Source organism: Toxorhynchites rutilus, chromosome 3, assembly GCF_029784135.1.
Source record: "Toxorhynchites rutilus septentrionalis strain SRP chromosome 3, ASM2978413v1, whole genome shotgun sequence".
Taxonomy (NCBI): domain Eukaryota; kingdom Metazoa; phylum Arthropoda; class Insecta; order Diptera; family Culicidae; genus Toxorhynchites; species Toxorhynchites rutilus.
The window spans coordinates 25,821,357-25,839,194 of record NC_073746.1 but is presented as its reverse complement, the minus strand read 5'-3'; the positions used below and the strand labels follow the sequence as shown (position 1 = coordinate 25,839,194).

The window sequence follows — 17,838 nt, the reverse complement described above, 5'->3', positions numbered from 1 at the left end:
GGATGCAAACTCAGAACCAGATTGAAAAAGACGATTACAAATTACAACATACTGAACACCTGCCTCTCGAACTTCTTGGAAACGGTGAATTGTGACCAAGACGTTGGATTGTGCTTAACAAATATTTCATCGACATACAATTCAATATTTGTGCAAAGTTTCAGAACCATTTCTATTGAGGTCAACACCAAAGGGAGCGCTTGATTTCTGGAAACTATTTAAATTATAGGACAAATATCTGAAAATGGTCAAAAGCCGACCTAATGATTCGCATCTACAAGAAATGCTCAACTATATTTCAAAAACAGTTCAAGTAGAGAAATGCAATCTAAAAGAGCATAGGTATTTTGAAAAAAAAAACTAAGCACTACAAATCATTCACCAATGTGGAAAAGACTGAATTTCATTTTAGGATGCTCAAAGAAGTGAACACAAATTGGTTTGACTCATGATGGTATTGAATGTACAAATGACGAAGAAGTGTGTGAAATTTTTAACGAATACGTTTCAAGTATCGGAGCGCAGTTATCTCGCGAAATTCTTAAACTAAATGATGGTAACCCATTGATATACTCCCATCATGTCTCAAACTCCTTTTTTTTTTTGTATCTATCAAATCAATTGTAGAGGCTCAGGATCATACAAGATCCAGTGAATGTCATTAAAACGAACGCAGTTGCTTTTCCAACATTTGTTCGGAAATGTTCAACATATTGTAGTCTACAGGAAGATACCCAAACTATTTGAAGGTAATTGTGCCAATTTTCAAATCCGGTGTTTGCACGAACCCTAGCAACTATCGACCGATTTGAACCCCTTATCAGTATTCAATAAAGTATTTGAGAAAATCCTCATTGATAATTTTTTTGATTACTTGATTTTTTTTTTTTTTTTTGAATGAAAACAATGTGTTTTACAAACTTCAATATGGGTTTCGACAAGGCAGCAGCACTTCAACTGGCATCACTGATCTTGTGGATGAGTTGATAAGTAGAATCGATCACAAATTGATAGTTGGTGCACTTTTTCTTGACCTTAGAAATACTTTTAATACAAATGAGCATGAAATATTATGAAAAAAATGGATGAGTCATATCTATGGTATAACCGCATGGTTGACGTAGGACTACCGTTAGCTTAGTAATCATTTGTTTGCATTGATTAAATTATTGAGAGAATGAAAAAAAATTGAATTCAATTGAATTCAACATATTTGCTTTGTAAGTAAACAAAAACTACCGTCGTCACACATCACGCAGATTTTTTTGTGTTTTCGGCAAATCGATTCCAGTTCTTTCCAGAACATCAAATTGCTTTGAAGTGAAAGAGTTCATCAAATAATGCGATCAAATACATTCTTTTTCTAATTTCTTCGATCCAGTGCGATCAATTAGGATTACATCTTTCGAAAACTTATTTGGGGGACAATGAATGTTGAGAAAGACAATTCATTCCCGCTCGACTCTCGCACAAACGATGTTCACTCAACAATTTCTCAAGCGGGCAGTGGGTGTTTCGAGGAAGGGCAGAGCGAGCGAAACATTTATGTAGATTGATTGGAAGTGACATAGACTAAATAAGTCTATTGAAAATGGTATACAAATTATATCACATACAAAGGGAAAAAAGACTCTTGACTCTTTTAGTATTGTGGACAAGACTGATTGGTCCACCTTCACTATCGGTCAATTCAATTGAACCTTCAGTGCTACTACTGCCTTGATTAGCGACCTGCATGTCAAATTTGAAATTTGCATATGAATAGTCCACCAGTAGGGATTGTTAACCCGTTTTTCCGTTAATACCGGGTCATTTTTCATTACCGAATTACCGGTAATTTTACAATCACGTTGAATTGCCATTTATGTTAGAACAACTATCGGAGGAACTATCAGATATTTCGAAGCAGCTGCTTGAAGCCCTGATTGAAAGAATTGCAGAAAAACGTTCATATATGCAGATTTGTTTGCGTATATAAATAATCATTCTGCTCGTGGCCGTAAAGCACTTCCACTAGACGATGCAGAACCTGCAGAACAGTTGAGCATCAAGGAAAAACCTTGAACGACGATTGCAGCAATCAAAGATATCAACGTCTAAACCAAGCTCAACGTCTATAAACAGATTGATGCAGAGGGCATCAGAGGCAAATATTTACGTGACAAATAGTATTTGATGCTCTTCGTGCTGTACGCCCAACATCATTGGACTCTGAACGTGCGTTTTACTCTTCTGGTTTTTCTTTTATGGGATCCGTTCTAGATTAGAAGACGACAAAATTAACATTATTTGTGTCCTTAAGTATTACTTTAACCAACAAACTAAGTAGCAAAAACCAAAATGTTTCTTTGTGAACTAATCATTATCAATAAAAGCCGTTACTTCGAGAAAATGGTATATTTTAAAGTATTTTTTACCGGTAATTTACCGGTTTTATCGGTAATGAAATTTTAATTACCGATTAAACGGTTATTGAAATTATGACACGGTAATGCAATCCCTATCCACCAGCGCGATATAACAGGAATATAACGGCAAAGACGTCTAGAGACTGGTAGGATAATTCTCATATTCATCCGAATCGTGATCAATGTCTTTTAAAAAAGTAAACACAGTTGATACTGTATTCGTTTTTGTCAACCTGCTATTATTTCAATCGGACACAAAAATACTTTCCCCAAAATGCAGCTGTGAGAAATCGATATTGACTCTTTTCATTGGGGGATTAGCACTACATTGCAACTCACAGAAAAATCAACCAGGAGCCGGTGAAATTATATGTTGGGGTGAAATTTTTTGTTTCTGCCACATCGCCTCACCCGGCGCCTCATCTTCGTTGTACCGAATCAGATGAAATTGCACCGGATCGCAAAAGGCAAACACGATCGAAACTGTTCGATCAAAACACTAAAATATGGGTAGTGTCGGGGACATAACCGGAGAGACGGATGATTACGCCAAAGGTTGTAAAAAATATAAATATTGCTTTATTTTCATTTGTTGGAATTTTGGTCAATTTATTCCAATTTAGAAAAACACACTGTAAATACCTAGTTCATTGTTTGGCTTCCTATTCATTTTTATATATAGCTTGACTTCCAACTCGGAAACAATGAACGAATTCGCGAAAATTGAACGACCGATCGGAAAGAAGTCACAAATGAACCCAAAACAGTCATGAATTCACACGAGATCTCCACCGGTAAAACAAATCAGTAAAATCAGTATGCTTATCATGTCAGATATTGCTGTAGAATGCATAGAAATAATTCTTTAGAACAACTATTTGCAGTGGGCCTTAGCTGCTGGAAGTCATGATGTTGACTGACATGGCAAATCTTTCATTATTTCCTACATGATCAGTGCTCAGATTTTCATTTCGCCACTCATATATTCCTGTAGTCCTACGTCAAAAATCAAACCGCGGATTAAAACGCACAAATGATTTCACAAACAAAGATGGAGAGCATGATAAAAAATATTATAAATAAATAAATAAAACTTACCTCCTGTCGACCCAACGACTCCCGCAGAAACTTCCCAAGAAATGGTCCGTATTGGGTACCCCGGGGAACTGGCTTGTTGGCCACCACCGATCCGTCTCGGATGTCCAAATCGGGCGGTGGCTGCCGAAGGCGCGCCATCTGCAGCAGGATCTGTTCCGCACTTTGCAGTTGCTGTTGGGGAGAGGGAGAATAAAAGTTGGTGAGCATTTTGGGCGTAGATATTCGGAGGTGAGACAACCTTGAGCTTTTCGATCTGCATCTGTTCGTCGGCTGCTGCGCTGCCGTTGTTCTGATGGTGATGATGATGATGGTGGTGGTGATGGTCGTGGTGAAGATGGTTCTGCGAGAACAACGACAGACCTGGAGGCACTTCTAGATTGGAGGGAATTCCGCCGCGCGAGGAGTCCGATTCGTCTCCACCACTGCCTGCAAACGATGAGAAAACAAAATCTTTGTTAGGAAACGTTATTGTTAAACCGAATCAGAAACTTCTGTCGAACGTTTTGTCTGCTAGCTGTCTCCGGTCTGTGTCCATTACCATATGCGCAGAGAAGATCGTCTCATTGCCGCTCACAAAATTTACGACTCATAAGTTCAATTAAGCATATTGTGTAAACACCACTCGAGAATGTCTCCCAACCAAGCAGCCGACCCAAGCGAACCCCAGCACAGCGGTTGCGTTTGTCATCTTGAAATTGTTTTATGACACACACTAATTAATAAGATGACGCCCGCGATTACATCCCAAAACACATTATCCACAGCGTTGAATTCCAGAACAATCACGGTCTGTTTTCCAGTTTACCCCCCCCCCCCCCGGAGACGCCTTCTCGCACTCATTCAATGACTCAATAATCCACTTGTCAGCTGAGAAGTCAAATCGATAAATCTCGAGTCAAGTCAAGTCAAGGCTGGAAGTGGTGAAATCAGTGCGCGCGTATCAGTTTCAATCAAGCACTCTCGTGCCGCTCGGAAACCTAATCCGATTCCGTGCCTCAATTTGCGCGTGAATATTCACAACTCATTCAAATCGTCCTGGCGATTAGGTAAACTAATTTTATTCTAATTGCCCGCTGTCAAACAAAAGGGAGCTCACCGAACCCTTTCGCCGTGAACAACAAGGAAAGGATAGAGAAAGAAAACAGGCGACAAGAGCAGAAACAGAAGTATTAAGTTTAAAACCAGAAAAAATTACACCAAACTGTAACTAATACGACGTTTATCACCCCGAGCCCGAGGGCGACAAGGAATAAAAGCAAATAAACACACATAAACAAACCGATCACGGCGCAGAAGTTTGCGGAACCGTCAGAGAGTCATCCAGAAGCGAAAAAAAAGGGTACAGCGACCTCTTCGAGAGGTTTGAAATTTCATCCTCCGGGAAAAGAAAAAGCGGGCGCGCGCACCTTTCGGTGGCAATCGCTTCTCGCTCGGACCTAATCTTCTTCTCCCCCCTCCCTCCGATATTGTGTTTGTTTAGTCTCAGTGCGTGTTTTCCGATGCGAGAAGAGCCTTTTTACGAGAAAGCCAATTGCTTTCCGGAATTTTTAATCCGAGCCCGAGAGAGAGAGAGAGAGCGATTCGTAGTGATGGCTCAATCCGGGGATCGGAAGCAAGGAAGATGTGTCAGAAACACGTCTCGAGATCGTCACCTGAAGGAGTCCAATTTCGGGGCTTACAATCGCACCCAATCAGAGAGATCAATAGACAAAATCGATTAACGGCATTGGGAGGGATCGTCGGGAAATCGGAAGCATATGACAGTTTGAGCAGATGCTTCCAGAACCAGCTGGTTGTTTTCTGTTTTGATCACGAAGAAAAGGGAACCCTTTCGATTTTTTTTAAATCTCAACGGTTTATGATGGAAAGCAAAATTTTGGCAGGGTACCTATATGACCACCCACAAAGTGGGTAAACATCCAATTCCCGAACACCGCGTTTCAAAAATTACCGAATCATTATCCCTAACCAACAAACGCTGGGCTACAAAATGGGCAAAGTGCAATAAAACCATTTTAACAACATTACGTCAATTGCCCCGCTTTCCGGCGGGCATTTGTTAACCTCCATTCAAACCAAACGGAGAACCCAAAAACACAACCATGAATCCTAAACCAACTGCTCCGATTATTATCATTCAATATCAACGAGCCGCATCATTTCCTTTCTTCCTCTCCGCCATCGGCTCATCTTCGCGCTCTCTGTTTGCCCTTGTACCTGTTGGATAAATAATACATCTTCCAGATCTTCCTTTCTTCCCGCCAGACACACGAAAATAGGAACTATCCCGCAACACAAAAGACCTGTGCCCTCGCCAGGGACTACCCCCCCCCTTCCCCTCGTGCAGCAAGGTGAGAGGAAAAAACTGCTTCCTCTTCTCGGCGCGCATATCTCCAGGTTCGATCGCCAAACAGGAGAATAGTACACACCCGCGAAAGTGGTTCAATTGTGGTCTGACAATGATGCTGACGACGACGGGATGGGAAGATCAAGATCTCCGAAACAATGCAATGCCGGGAACGGACAACAACTTCCGATTTGTTGTATGTATGTTTTTTTTTTCATGTGACCTGCACACACGGCTATCTGGCTCTCAATCGGAGGATCCAGTTCGGTCGGATGGCTCGAGTTTCACCGAGTGATGAGACAGGAGGAATTTTGAGAAGATATTCAGGCTTAACGCTACTGGATGATGGCTCATCCTCTCGGAGGGATCGAATTCGAAACAACAACAATAAAAAAAACAAGCAAACGTTAAAACATGGCAAGAATGATTAAAGAGCGGATTTCAAAGTTTTATCTTTTTTGCGCAAAGCGACCACGTTCCTATCGGTTGCGCTTTTATGAATGAGACGAAAGATGCATTCAGACGATATGAAAACTGTATACTGTGACCAACGTGCATCTTTTCTGTAGTAAACAGAGGCAGGTCTATAATAGAATTATTATCTCATGAACAGTTCGAGTTTATTGACTTATCAGCAGGGTTACCATATCTACAGAATAATCTGTATTTATACTGATTTATCAGACTTTTTGAAACCAAGAATCTGTAGAAACATATTACAGATTTTTTTGGTTTTCATACAGATTTACAGATTTTCCAAAAGAACGATCAAATATTAGTTACGGTTTGATCTCAATAATATTTTTCCCAACTCACCTATTTCATCCATACAGCATTCGAATCAGTCTGAATGAGAGTCATTTTGGCATTCATATGTAGTGAGTAGTACTGCTTTCTCATGTTCAATCTAAGGCGACAAGATGCTAAAGTAATAGCACTGTTTATCTTTTTCCTACTAAAGCACAGTGAATACGAATTTTTACGTGGATACCATCAACATCGTCAAATTCATAATAATCTAAGATTATGATTCAAGATTGAACTTATAAATTTAACTCTTCGCGGTCGTATTAAATTTCGACATGTGGTCGTACTGGTCGCAATTTTTTTTATATGATAAAGCAGTGATATATAAATTTCGAGTATTTTCGCGACCAGAATGATAACATGATACGTGATTATTACAAGAAAAAAATATTCGCTCGATTAATCGATAATCGAATAAAAGAAACATTTAGACATCACTAACTGCTTTGCTGTGGTGGCTGAAAGCAGACAAACTACCGCAAAGGGTTTATACAGGTTTCGACACAGATTTTCTGAGAAAAAAACACAGACAAAATGATTTTTTGAGACCAAAAACACAGATGTTTTATGGCAACCCTGCTTATCAGGTGTGAAAAAAAAATCCTCAACGTTTTACATTCATCATCATTACGATCGGGGACAAATTGTACAGAAATTATTGGAGTTTTCAAAACTGCCTTTCGATTTGCGATGCGATCATTATTTATTGAACAATTAACTTGTTCGTAAAATAATATATTGAGAGTATATTGAGAGTTTAAGCATCTTTATGCGTTGTACAGGCAAACCTTTAAAAAAAGGGGATAGGGGGATAGGGACCGCACAAAAAAGTCGCATAAAAAAAATCGTGCAAAACTTCACCAACAGCTTTAAGAAATCGTGTTCGGTACACATTTTGAAAAAAAACTTTTTTTACGTTAATAGTACGAGCAGTATTATACTTTCGAGAGTCGTTGTATACCTTGCGGAATATCCGGATATCATTTTATGGTCCATCGTTTCCCATGTCCTTCAGGAATGGTTTGAAGGACTCAATGATCGCTTACTATTTGAAACAAGTTCAAAGCAGTTGTATAATTCTGAGCGTGGGTGAGCTTTTGACACATCTTACGTAATTTCACTAATGACACATATTTAATCATGATTAATTTTGCTACAGAAAAAATGCAAAAATTCTAAAAAGAAACATTGTTCCTCTGTGGTCATCCCAACTTCATCGAAAACCATAATATTTGAAGAAATTAAAATGCGGGAAGTTTTGATCTTCTGTTTGCATTAGAAGAAAAGTGCATCTGAAGCGGATCGAATGCTTGTGGAGGTATATGGTGAGCAGTGTTGCCACATTTAAATCTGTACCAGAGGGGTACATTTTTCTCATCTGTACTTTTTTTTCCAAAAATCTGTGCCATCAAAAATACTCGTTGTAGAGAAAAAAATAATTTATTAACATAAAAAAATACTCGTTTATTTACTACAAATACTACTTTTACATTTGCAAGTCATTCGTGGGATGGATGATGCTTATACATAGTTTTTTTTAATCTAGATTGCATGCTATAATTTTTTTTCAAATTTTCGAGCTGCCACCACTTTCAATGTTGCTTTGTTCAAATGTATGAAATTTCACAAATGGAAAAAAAAATTTGTACCAATCTATACTTTTTAACGAAAATCTGTACTCTGTACCGTACAGAATCTGTACCAAAAATAACGAAAAAATCTGTACCATTCGAATTAAAAATTGTTTGGAAAATTACGGATAGCCTACAGAACACGCTCTAGTTCAGAGCAGAGTATAAAAGATTGGACGGAATCATTGTTGGCTTCAAACGATAACCGCTGTTTTCGCGACGGAATCCGTAAGTTACCAGCAAGAAGGAAAAAAGTAGTGGCTAACGATGGCCAATGCTTTGAATAATGTTTTAATTTATTGTATTATTGAAATAAAATGTGTTTTTCATGCAAAAAAAAAAAACGGAACGAATTAAGTTACACACCCAATATTTTTCTATCGAAAAGAAAGAGCAAGTAAATGCATACTCACTTACAGAAAGATGTGAAACTAAGTGGCAAGCGATGTAAAACACAATGAGGTGACATGTTTTCCACGGTTTTTCAAGGATGCTTCTCAAAAAATTCGTTTTTCATTCTAAAATAACACACGATAAACATAAAAAAAAGAGTATGAAATTATTAATTCAAACGATAAATTGGCGTCTGTCACTTACTGTTGACAGATAAATTCATGCAAATGCTAGCCAAGACTACGCTTGAGGTGATCCAGGTGAAAGATGCAATTATACTCCCATTTTTACAGATGTTTAAATCTTTTCAGCATGAAATGAAAATACAAAACTAGGTAATATTTTCATGTTGACACATGTCACGAATCACATTTGAGCGGTCAGAAATAAAAGTTTGAAAAACGAACCTCTGAAAAAAAAAATCAATCTGTACAAATATTAATTTTTCAACTAATGAGAACTTGTTCATGATATCAAATAGGTCCCATAAATTGAACTTAACGCTAGAGAGACATATCCTTATTATACTTCAAATCATCATTTGATTAATTCTTGGTTTATGTTGTATTTCACTGTGTCAATCAAGTGATACGTACTGAACCAGATGTAATAAAATAAAATAATAAAAATAAAACACATTGCGCTGAAGTGAAAATCAATGTAGCGATTACAGTGAAAGCTGTCTATAGCGACATCGCAAGGGACCGTCGTTATAGAGAATTGTCGCTATAAAAGATTGTCGTTATAGAGAGCTTAGATGACGCTATAAGGAGAGAACCGCCCAAGCTCACGCAAACGCAATTGGTGACTAATCATCTTGAAACAAAAAACATTAAACAATGAATATAAAATTCAGCTCTTTCGTTCGATACAAATTTGTCTGTAGATAGAAAAAAAAATAGTAAATTTTGAATTGATTTTTTTGTTCATAAACCAACATAGATAATCTGGAAAGCATCTGCTAACTGGGTGTGCTTATAGTTTCATTGTTGAATGCTCCTTCAGGCCCTGTTTAATACGCGATTGATTTTATTTATCTCATCGCCAGACAAAATATACCATTCGAACATCATTGAAGCCAATATTCTTACCCCTTTCACGACTCTGGTCCTTATTTTTGATGATGAATGAATTCGCATTGTGCGACACATTGAATTCATTAGACAATGTTGTCTTTTTAGTACCCTTTTCGAGGCTTTGAATTATGTCCAACTTATTTTTAGCGTTGAAGATTTACGTGTCCATTGCCCATTTTGGGCAGTGAGTGTTTTCGAAGTGAAACAAACGATACTTCAATTTATTGCCTGATTTTGATATGAAAAGCTTTATCCATATAACAATTGCGCAAACAATACATTCATTTTTAAATTCATTGCAAATTTAACGCAATTTCATTCTAGGACGGGACTCTTGTACAACAATTCTTCGATTATTTTATTTTGTTAATTTGTTTCAATGAGCTTTCCCTATCTTTTATGGTTTGAATTTCTGTTTTTGTAAGTATCCGAAAATTTAAATCAGTTGGGTGTGAACAGAAGATGATTAAACCATATGATACACAACATAGGCTATTTACGTTCGTAGGTACTGACATTGACACACACACACTATGAGTGGAGTGAAATTGAAAATTGTCGCAATAGAGAATGTTATGTTTTAATAAATAGAAGCGATAATATATCGTTATAGAGAGATTTGACTGTATTACCTGAATTATTTTATGATAGGGTCTCAATTCTATAAACTGATGAAGAAAAGAACAGCCTGTACACTTCATTCGTGAGGACATTTTACGCTAAGCTGTATCTCAGGTAATCAGAGTATTCAGCGTAGAATTATCGTTCAACCATTTTGATTATTCCTGACAGTCTTTCGGAACCATCGTTTTAAACCTCAGAACACATTCTGTTGTTTTTTTTAAGTGAATGTATTTATTTATTATCCACAAAAATAATACATTTCAAGATTATCGAAACTATACACCGTCGTTCTATTTAATCATAGAATCGTTCGTCCGTTTTATCCCACTTCATTGATTGATTTCTGTTTTGAAAAGAACTGCTCAGGCTCAAATTCTGCTACAATCTTGCAAGGTTGCTCCTCGGCACGAAATCCGTACTATTGATGGATATCTGCGGAAAGATCTCTATACGTGTTCATAGTGACTTTGAAGTCATACTCCTAATTCAGGAAATGTTTCAGAAGTGAAGATCATATTGCCAGAACTGTTGTTCCAAACACTGAAAAAGACAAGACTGTTCTGTACAAGAACTACCAGGTTAGTTCAATGTCACTCAATTTATCGATAATGAAATACAGGTAAACTTCGATATAACGTACCCTCGTTATAACGTACCCTCGATATAACGTCACTCGATATAACGTACATTTTACCTCGATATAACGTACAAATTTTCAAAATCCAAAGGAACATTTTTTCGAATATTTTTTTCTGAAAGAACTATAAATTTTCTGTATTTTGATACTAAAGCTTGTTTTGTACCTTTAACCAATCCCGAGATAAAACTGTTTTGTGATTCCGGATTCTAAATGAATCAAACTCTAATCAACAATACGAAGGGAACCATCATGAGAAAGGTTGACTTCGTCTTCAAGTTGAATTTATTCAATAACCTTACTCAAACAGCCACACAATAAAGTAATATAAGCTACGTTTCTGAGTTCTTTATTATGCTTCGATATAACGTACAATTCGATACAACGTACAAATTTGAAAGTAAAATGTACGTTATATCGAAGTTACCCTGTACATGATCATGCTAAAATAAATAAAAATTGCATTTTTATCAATATTCACAACTTTGGTAATATTATTTAAATATCGTAACGTCGATGCGATTTGACGCCAATGTTTTTTTTCGGGGTTCCGAACCCCACGTTTCGTGATTGTTCCAACGATCTAACATTTGCCAGGAAATAACCGAGATACCAGCGTAGACTCAGAACTATGCAAATCATTCGCCATATTTTACCCGATTTTCCTTTGAAATAAATGGTTCAGTCGATCATTATAACATGTTTTTTTTTTAGTTGAAGCATTTATACGATTATTCAAGTCCCAGATCGCTCATGTTTGGAAAATAATTCATCTGCTATATCCATGTGTACGCAATACTTTGCAACAGAAATATCAAATATTCAATCAACGAAAATTCCACTGTTTCCTTCGCTAATATATTGATTGATTCAATCTTGAATATCTTTTTTGAAAACAAAGGTACCCTTAAAGGCTTTGCGGATGTATTTCTAATCCAGAAGTTTGTCTGAGCTTCCAGTCAAAAAAAATGGTTATGGAAAATTATTATTTTTTTAATTTTCAAAAAATTGTATAGTTTCAGTGGACAGTTTTTTTCATTCGTGGACTTATTCTTTTTTTTTTTAATTTTAATCTAAGCTAATTCTGCTGTATTCTCATCAAGTGTATTATCTGTCTCAGTCACAAAAATCATTGAGAATTGTTTTGGTTGAAGGAAGCGTTTAATTTTTTATGACTGTTATTATTAAATCAATTTATAAATTTGTCATACGTAAATTATTGTTTTTTTTTAAGGACTGACTTCCTTTTGATCACATTTTTATGAATTGAACATCTGTGTTCGTTTTTCAAGTTTTATACTTGCCCTCAATGACTTTAAGGTTTGTTTCCATGTTTTCCACCAGCCGACAAACTCGGATGTCAATCAGCTTGTGATTTATTTTATTCCAAGTTTGCCATTATGAATCGTTTTGCATGCAAACAATATGTAAACCACTGTTTTTTTTTTTTGTTTTTTTTTCCTGCAACAGTGGTAAATCTGCAATGTCCACGTTTCGTTCGATTTTACTTCGATTGTTCTCAAATCGTATAATTTCGAGCTTCAATAATGCCAATTAGCTGCCGGGATAATGCGCTTGTGTTTAATGTATTCGTGTGCATATTCAAATCACAGAATGGCATTCTCAATGTTTTTTTCAAAATAATTTCTAGATCAATCAGAGCGAGTTCTGCTACATTCTTAGTGAATGTATAACCTGTTCTCAACAAATAAAATCATTATCAACGTGTTTTATGCAAAACCAGTGCTAGTCTGACTCCAAACCCAGTTCTTTTTGCATCCTTGAACTGATAAATTAAGGTAGTATTCTAGTCTAGAAATTTGAAGAAAATCAAAAAATTTTTCCTCCATGTTTCTGTAGTTTAGGTGTTCAAGAATATACCTTAGAAAGAACTTTTCGAAAATCCTATTATTTACCGAATTGAAGCCATTTTAGTGATGCGGTATCTAGCCTGCTACGGCCATAATAATGAACTTTAAACGCGTTTTTCTCAAAACTACTTTTTTTTTAAACTGGCGTACACGGTATCTCAAGTTCTACTCAACCGATTCATGTCAAATTTATATGGATACAATCTGCAGGCATCTATCTATCGCATGAACCTCTGAAAAATAATACTTTTTAAATTCTACTATTTAAAAAAAATCGGAAAACGTAAGAAAAAACGTTTTAAGCCGCATTTTGGTTTTCAAACGGTCGCCATTCTGTCAAAAAAGATGTTTTAGACTTATCCGATGTTCATGCGATAGCGGCATTTTTACTGATCTGTTCGATAATCTGTTCGAAATTTTTGTTTCAGATAACCAGAAGGGCTGGGATCGTGTACGCCATGGCACAACTTTTGTTTAACATTATGAACATTAGGAACTTTTTTTTTCCGTTCAATTTTTGTTTTATTGCTAAAGGTAGATGAGCAAATAATGATACAATGGCTGGTAAAGATATTCTTTGTTTTATTTTTACGGAGCTCGAAAAAATGGCAGAAATTCCTGTGTCTACGCTAGAATACCCCCTTAATGAATAGAAAATGTAATATGACAATTCTCGATTCAAAGTCAGTAGATGATCAATTTCCTTTCAGTATTGATAAACCGGAAGAAAATGCTTATCAATCAGAATAAATTCTGATGTATTGCAGCGAGTGATATGTTTGTTGTCGACAAATTTGAGGATCCAAAATCTGCTAAAGAAATAAACTGCATGAGTAATCATGCGAAAATTTATTACAATATCATTTTCAATTACTGATTTTATTTGACTAATTTGTCTTTATTTTATTCTTGCTGTCGATCTGTTTTATTGAAGCCATCTCATCAATTTTATTTAACACGTGAGTCGTGCTTTGCAGCATCAATTCCTTCCAGAAAATCCCCAAAAACAGACCAGCACTGGTTGCAAGCAAGGTCGCAACTACAAACAACCGTCTTACTTCCTTTTGAGAAAAAGGTTTTTCTGTGGTACCGTTTTGTCTCAAATTTCGAACACTTAAGCTTTGATGGCCATTAAACAGTGTCTCATTACTCAAAATTGTACCTTTTCGGGAAACTAATTTGATTTTTGGATTCAATAGAGCCTTCATTTTCATTTGGCTTCAATAAAATTGTTTTTCAAATACATATTCATGGTGAAAAACTACCGAACACCATTTTTGTCTCTGACTCCTATTCCGAACACTTTTGTCTCAAATTCCGAACAGCGAAAATGCATTTTTTTCAAAAATCATAACTTTTGAAGTACTGCACCGATTCATATGATCGAAATATCAAATTAAAGCCATTAAAGCTAGTCTTTTTTGGAAACTTATTATTCTAGCTGAAAATTTGGATTTTGTTTTCGTAATTCCTGATTGTGTTTGTTTCTCATAGTTTACATGGTTTAGGGACCAAGGGCGCAGTATTTTTTATATTTTCCAAAAACCAGAGATCTGATTATTTTTTCGTTTTTGAGTTATGATTTTCCAAAATTGAGAAGTGTTGGTTGCTTATTGTAACTTATTGGACAGAAAATAGGAACATGGGAAATCCAATTTTTTTTTCAAGTCTAATATTTTTTCGAAGAATTAACTTCAATTTAATATGTGGAGCATCGGTCCAGTAGTTCAAAAGATATGAATTTTAAAAAAAAAGTCATTTTTGGAAAAAGGGGGACAGTTTATTTTTCGGATCAACGGTTAATGAAAAATCATAATTCAAAAACGATAAAAATCCCTTCTCTAATTTTGGATATATTTTTGGATTGTACCCCAATTTGTGAACTATTGCTGTATTTGCCTGAAAATAGTGTTCGGCATTCGAAGAACGCGTCGAAACATGATTCCAATTCCGAACACTACTTGAATGCTTATTTTAATGAAGATTTCATCTATTTATGGTAGATTCTTACCTTTTATAGCATCTAACATGAAAACAGCAAACGAAGTAGATGATACATCTACAAAAACTGACAAATTCACGATGCTTGTTTTGCACCGAATTTACTAACGCAATCATTTTATCACTGGTTTTGCAAATGCTTGGTATTATAAATTATAGGCTGCATCGATAACTGTAAATGATGTTAAAATGGAGCCTGTAACCCAAGGAATGTCAGGGTTTTGATTATTCAATTATTTATAACATTAAAGTTCAGTAAATTTTCATTAAAAAATGAAGAGTTCGGAATTTGAATCATGCGTGGAAATTTGATGCATATTCCGAACACTCCTTCAATACTAGTTTTAATGACGATTTCTGCATGAAATATAATTTTTTTTCATCCATTTATGGTAGATTTTTACATTTTCTAGCACTTAACATGAAAACAGCAAACGATATAGTTGAAATAACTGCAAAAACTGAAAATTGTACGATGCTTGTTTTTTTACAGAATTTGCCAAAGCAAACATTTTATCATTGGTTTTGACTGTCACTTTTTTGCAAATGTTTAATGTTATAAATTATAGGCTGTATTGATACCTGTAAATGATGTCAAAATGAAGCCTATCCCTATCAGTTATGTCAAGGAATGTCAAGGATTTTTTATTCAATTATTTATGACATAAAAGTTCAATAAATTTACATTTAAAAATGAAGTGTTCGGAATATGAGACAAAACGGTACCCTTAGTAAATGAATTCTGTAAAAAAAACCAGTTCATCTTCAAGGAGCGTGTCATTTCAAAATGACGATGTTTAAAATAGAGAGTGGGTTAGCTCAGCCGGAGTAATCTCTGGAAAAGAATGCATGTTTATAATAGTTTCAGAAAAAAAATAATCAAAGAAAGGTCTTGCTTTACATGAAAGCGTTTTTCCTACATTTCTGAAGCGTTTGAATATGTTCTCTATAAAATATTCAACCTGCTCGACACAGAAACAAAAAATTAAATCTGTATCGCGTAACATCATTGATAATTATTATTTGATTTGTCATTTGAATGTGAAGATAAATAGTCTTGAAATAAGACTAAAATACTATTCTAGAACAAATTATAATGGATATGGTTTCAGGGACAAAAGTTGAAAACTCTCAGTGACATTGCCATCCTTTTAACTGTTTTGTTTTCCAAAAGTCTGGCGGCAAAACACAATTCAACGAGCGGACAGTAGCACAACGGAAACATTATTGTTCGCACATATTCACTACTCGTAAAAAAGGATAAACTATTTCAGCTCAGTTAGACAATTTGGACAAATCGCCGTCGGCTTGGCGCATCCAACAGAGTTGCAAACAAATGACGGACGATTTCAGAACCGAAAGTGAATTGCAAAACACTTCCGAAGATATGCAAAGTCCAATTCTTGCAGAACAAGACGAACAGATAGCAGACATGAACTGGAATTTCTCCAAATAGGAAACAGATTTGTCCCTCCAAAAGCAATCGAAAAATTCCTAACGTAGCATTCTGAATGACCATGTTTATTTAAGCTAGCAATCAAAAATATCTTCTTTGATTAACAAAATAACGCAAATGCCTTGAAAGATCTGTAAAGAAGACATGTTCGTTGATGGAACGTTCATTAATATATTCGATTACAGGTGAGCGATTTGATTTTTTGATTTGGGAAGTCCACATATAGTATTAAAAGTACCATGAACTTGGATTACGTTATTGTTTATAGTTTATAGTTTGTTTCAGATAACTTCGAGTTCATCGCTGCGAAAACTAGATCTTATTTATGAATACCAAACTCCCGATAATAATGATGAATTAAATCAGGCAAAATTACTATAAGTGATAGGATAAGAAATATTGATATCTGTATGTTATACAGGTCGAACTCGATTATAATTTTTTCATTAATGTATGAATGTCAAACATTAATATAAAAATAGCTTTTTTGTTATTCGATTATGTATTGGATTCGAAAATTAACGTTGAAGGTGAAATTGCGATTATATATAATCGAGTCCGACCTGTATTGTAATAATTTCCATGGCATATTGTGAATCAGAATATAGTGAAAAAAAAAATTTATCAGCAAAATATTGTCCCTTGTGTAAATCCAACAAACAATAACCATTAAACACGATATTTTAATGTTGTGTACCACTCATTTACTAGCCTTTTAAAAAAATATCACAAAATTCAAATTTTTTTGTATATGCTTAATGTGAACTTCATTATTTTGCACAACACCTGAAATGGAACATTTTTGGTGCTTGAATTAAATTATGTTTGCATGAATTTAGTTGCAACAGAATGCTTTTCATGATAACCTTCACAAAATAGAACACCATTATTCGTGCTAATGTACGCACGAACATCATTTCTAGACGGTGATGCTGAATGCTTATCAAATGATGTTTGTATAACCATTAAAATGTATACATCGATGATAAAAAATAATTTATTCTAAATTACAACCACAGAAAAGGACACAGAAGTCAACCCAAATTAAACCCGGTAATATTTTTATCACCGCACAGAACATAGTGTGTTTTTCACATTAATAATCCAATAAATTATTTTACACAAGAAAAAAATCCAAACTGCTGCCCTTAAACGGCGAGAGCCATAAATCTAGCAGAATCGCCTCCAGCCTAATTCAATTATGATTTTCCTCCACGAAAGCTCCCCATCAAATAGAGACATTCGGCACTTTATTGGCGCACGGGAGACCTAAATACATTTTTGCGCGACCTCCGACCGGACCGGACATTAGCACAAAATAACGCCAATTATTCATCCATAAAAATTCATATCTCACACACAGTTTTCTTTTTTTTTGTTGTTGTTTCGAGTGCTCACGCCCGTAAATCCATGGGCTGATAACGAGGCACGGCATGGTCACAAACATTTAATCATGGCATTTGATCGCGAATTAATTGAATCAACCGCT

At 35.5% G+C, this 17,838-nt stretch overlaps 1 protein-coding gene across 3 annotated transcripts in view; it reads right to left on the bottom strand.

Moving 5' to 3' along the window:
* LOC129775801 (transcription factor hamlet) overlaps positions 1–17,838 on the bottom strand; it is a 282,723-nt gene that overhangs the window by 94,679 nt on the left and 170,206 nt on the right. For all 3 annotated transcript variants that reach the window (XM_055780903.1, XM_055780905.1, XM_055780904.1), the window contains exons 2-3: positions 3,745–3,932; positions 3,507–3,677 (exon numbers count right to left, since the gene is read on the bottom strand). In XM_055780903.1, coding sequence (XP_055636878.1) covers positions 3,507–3,677; positions 3,745–3,932 — 359 coding nt within the window. The remainder of the gene's footprint in view (positions 1–3,506; positions 3,678–3,744; positions 3,933–17,838) is intronic.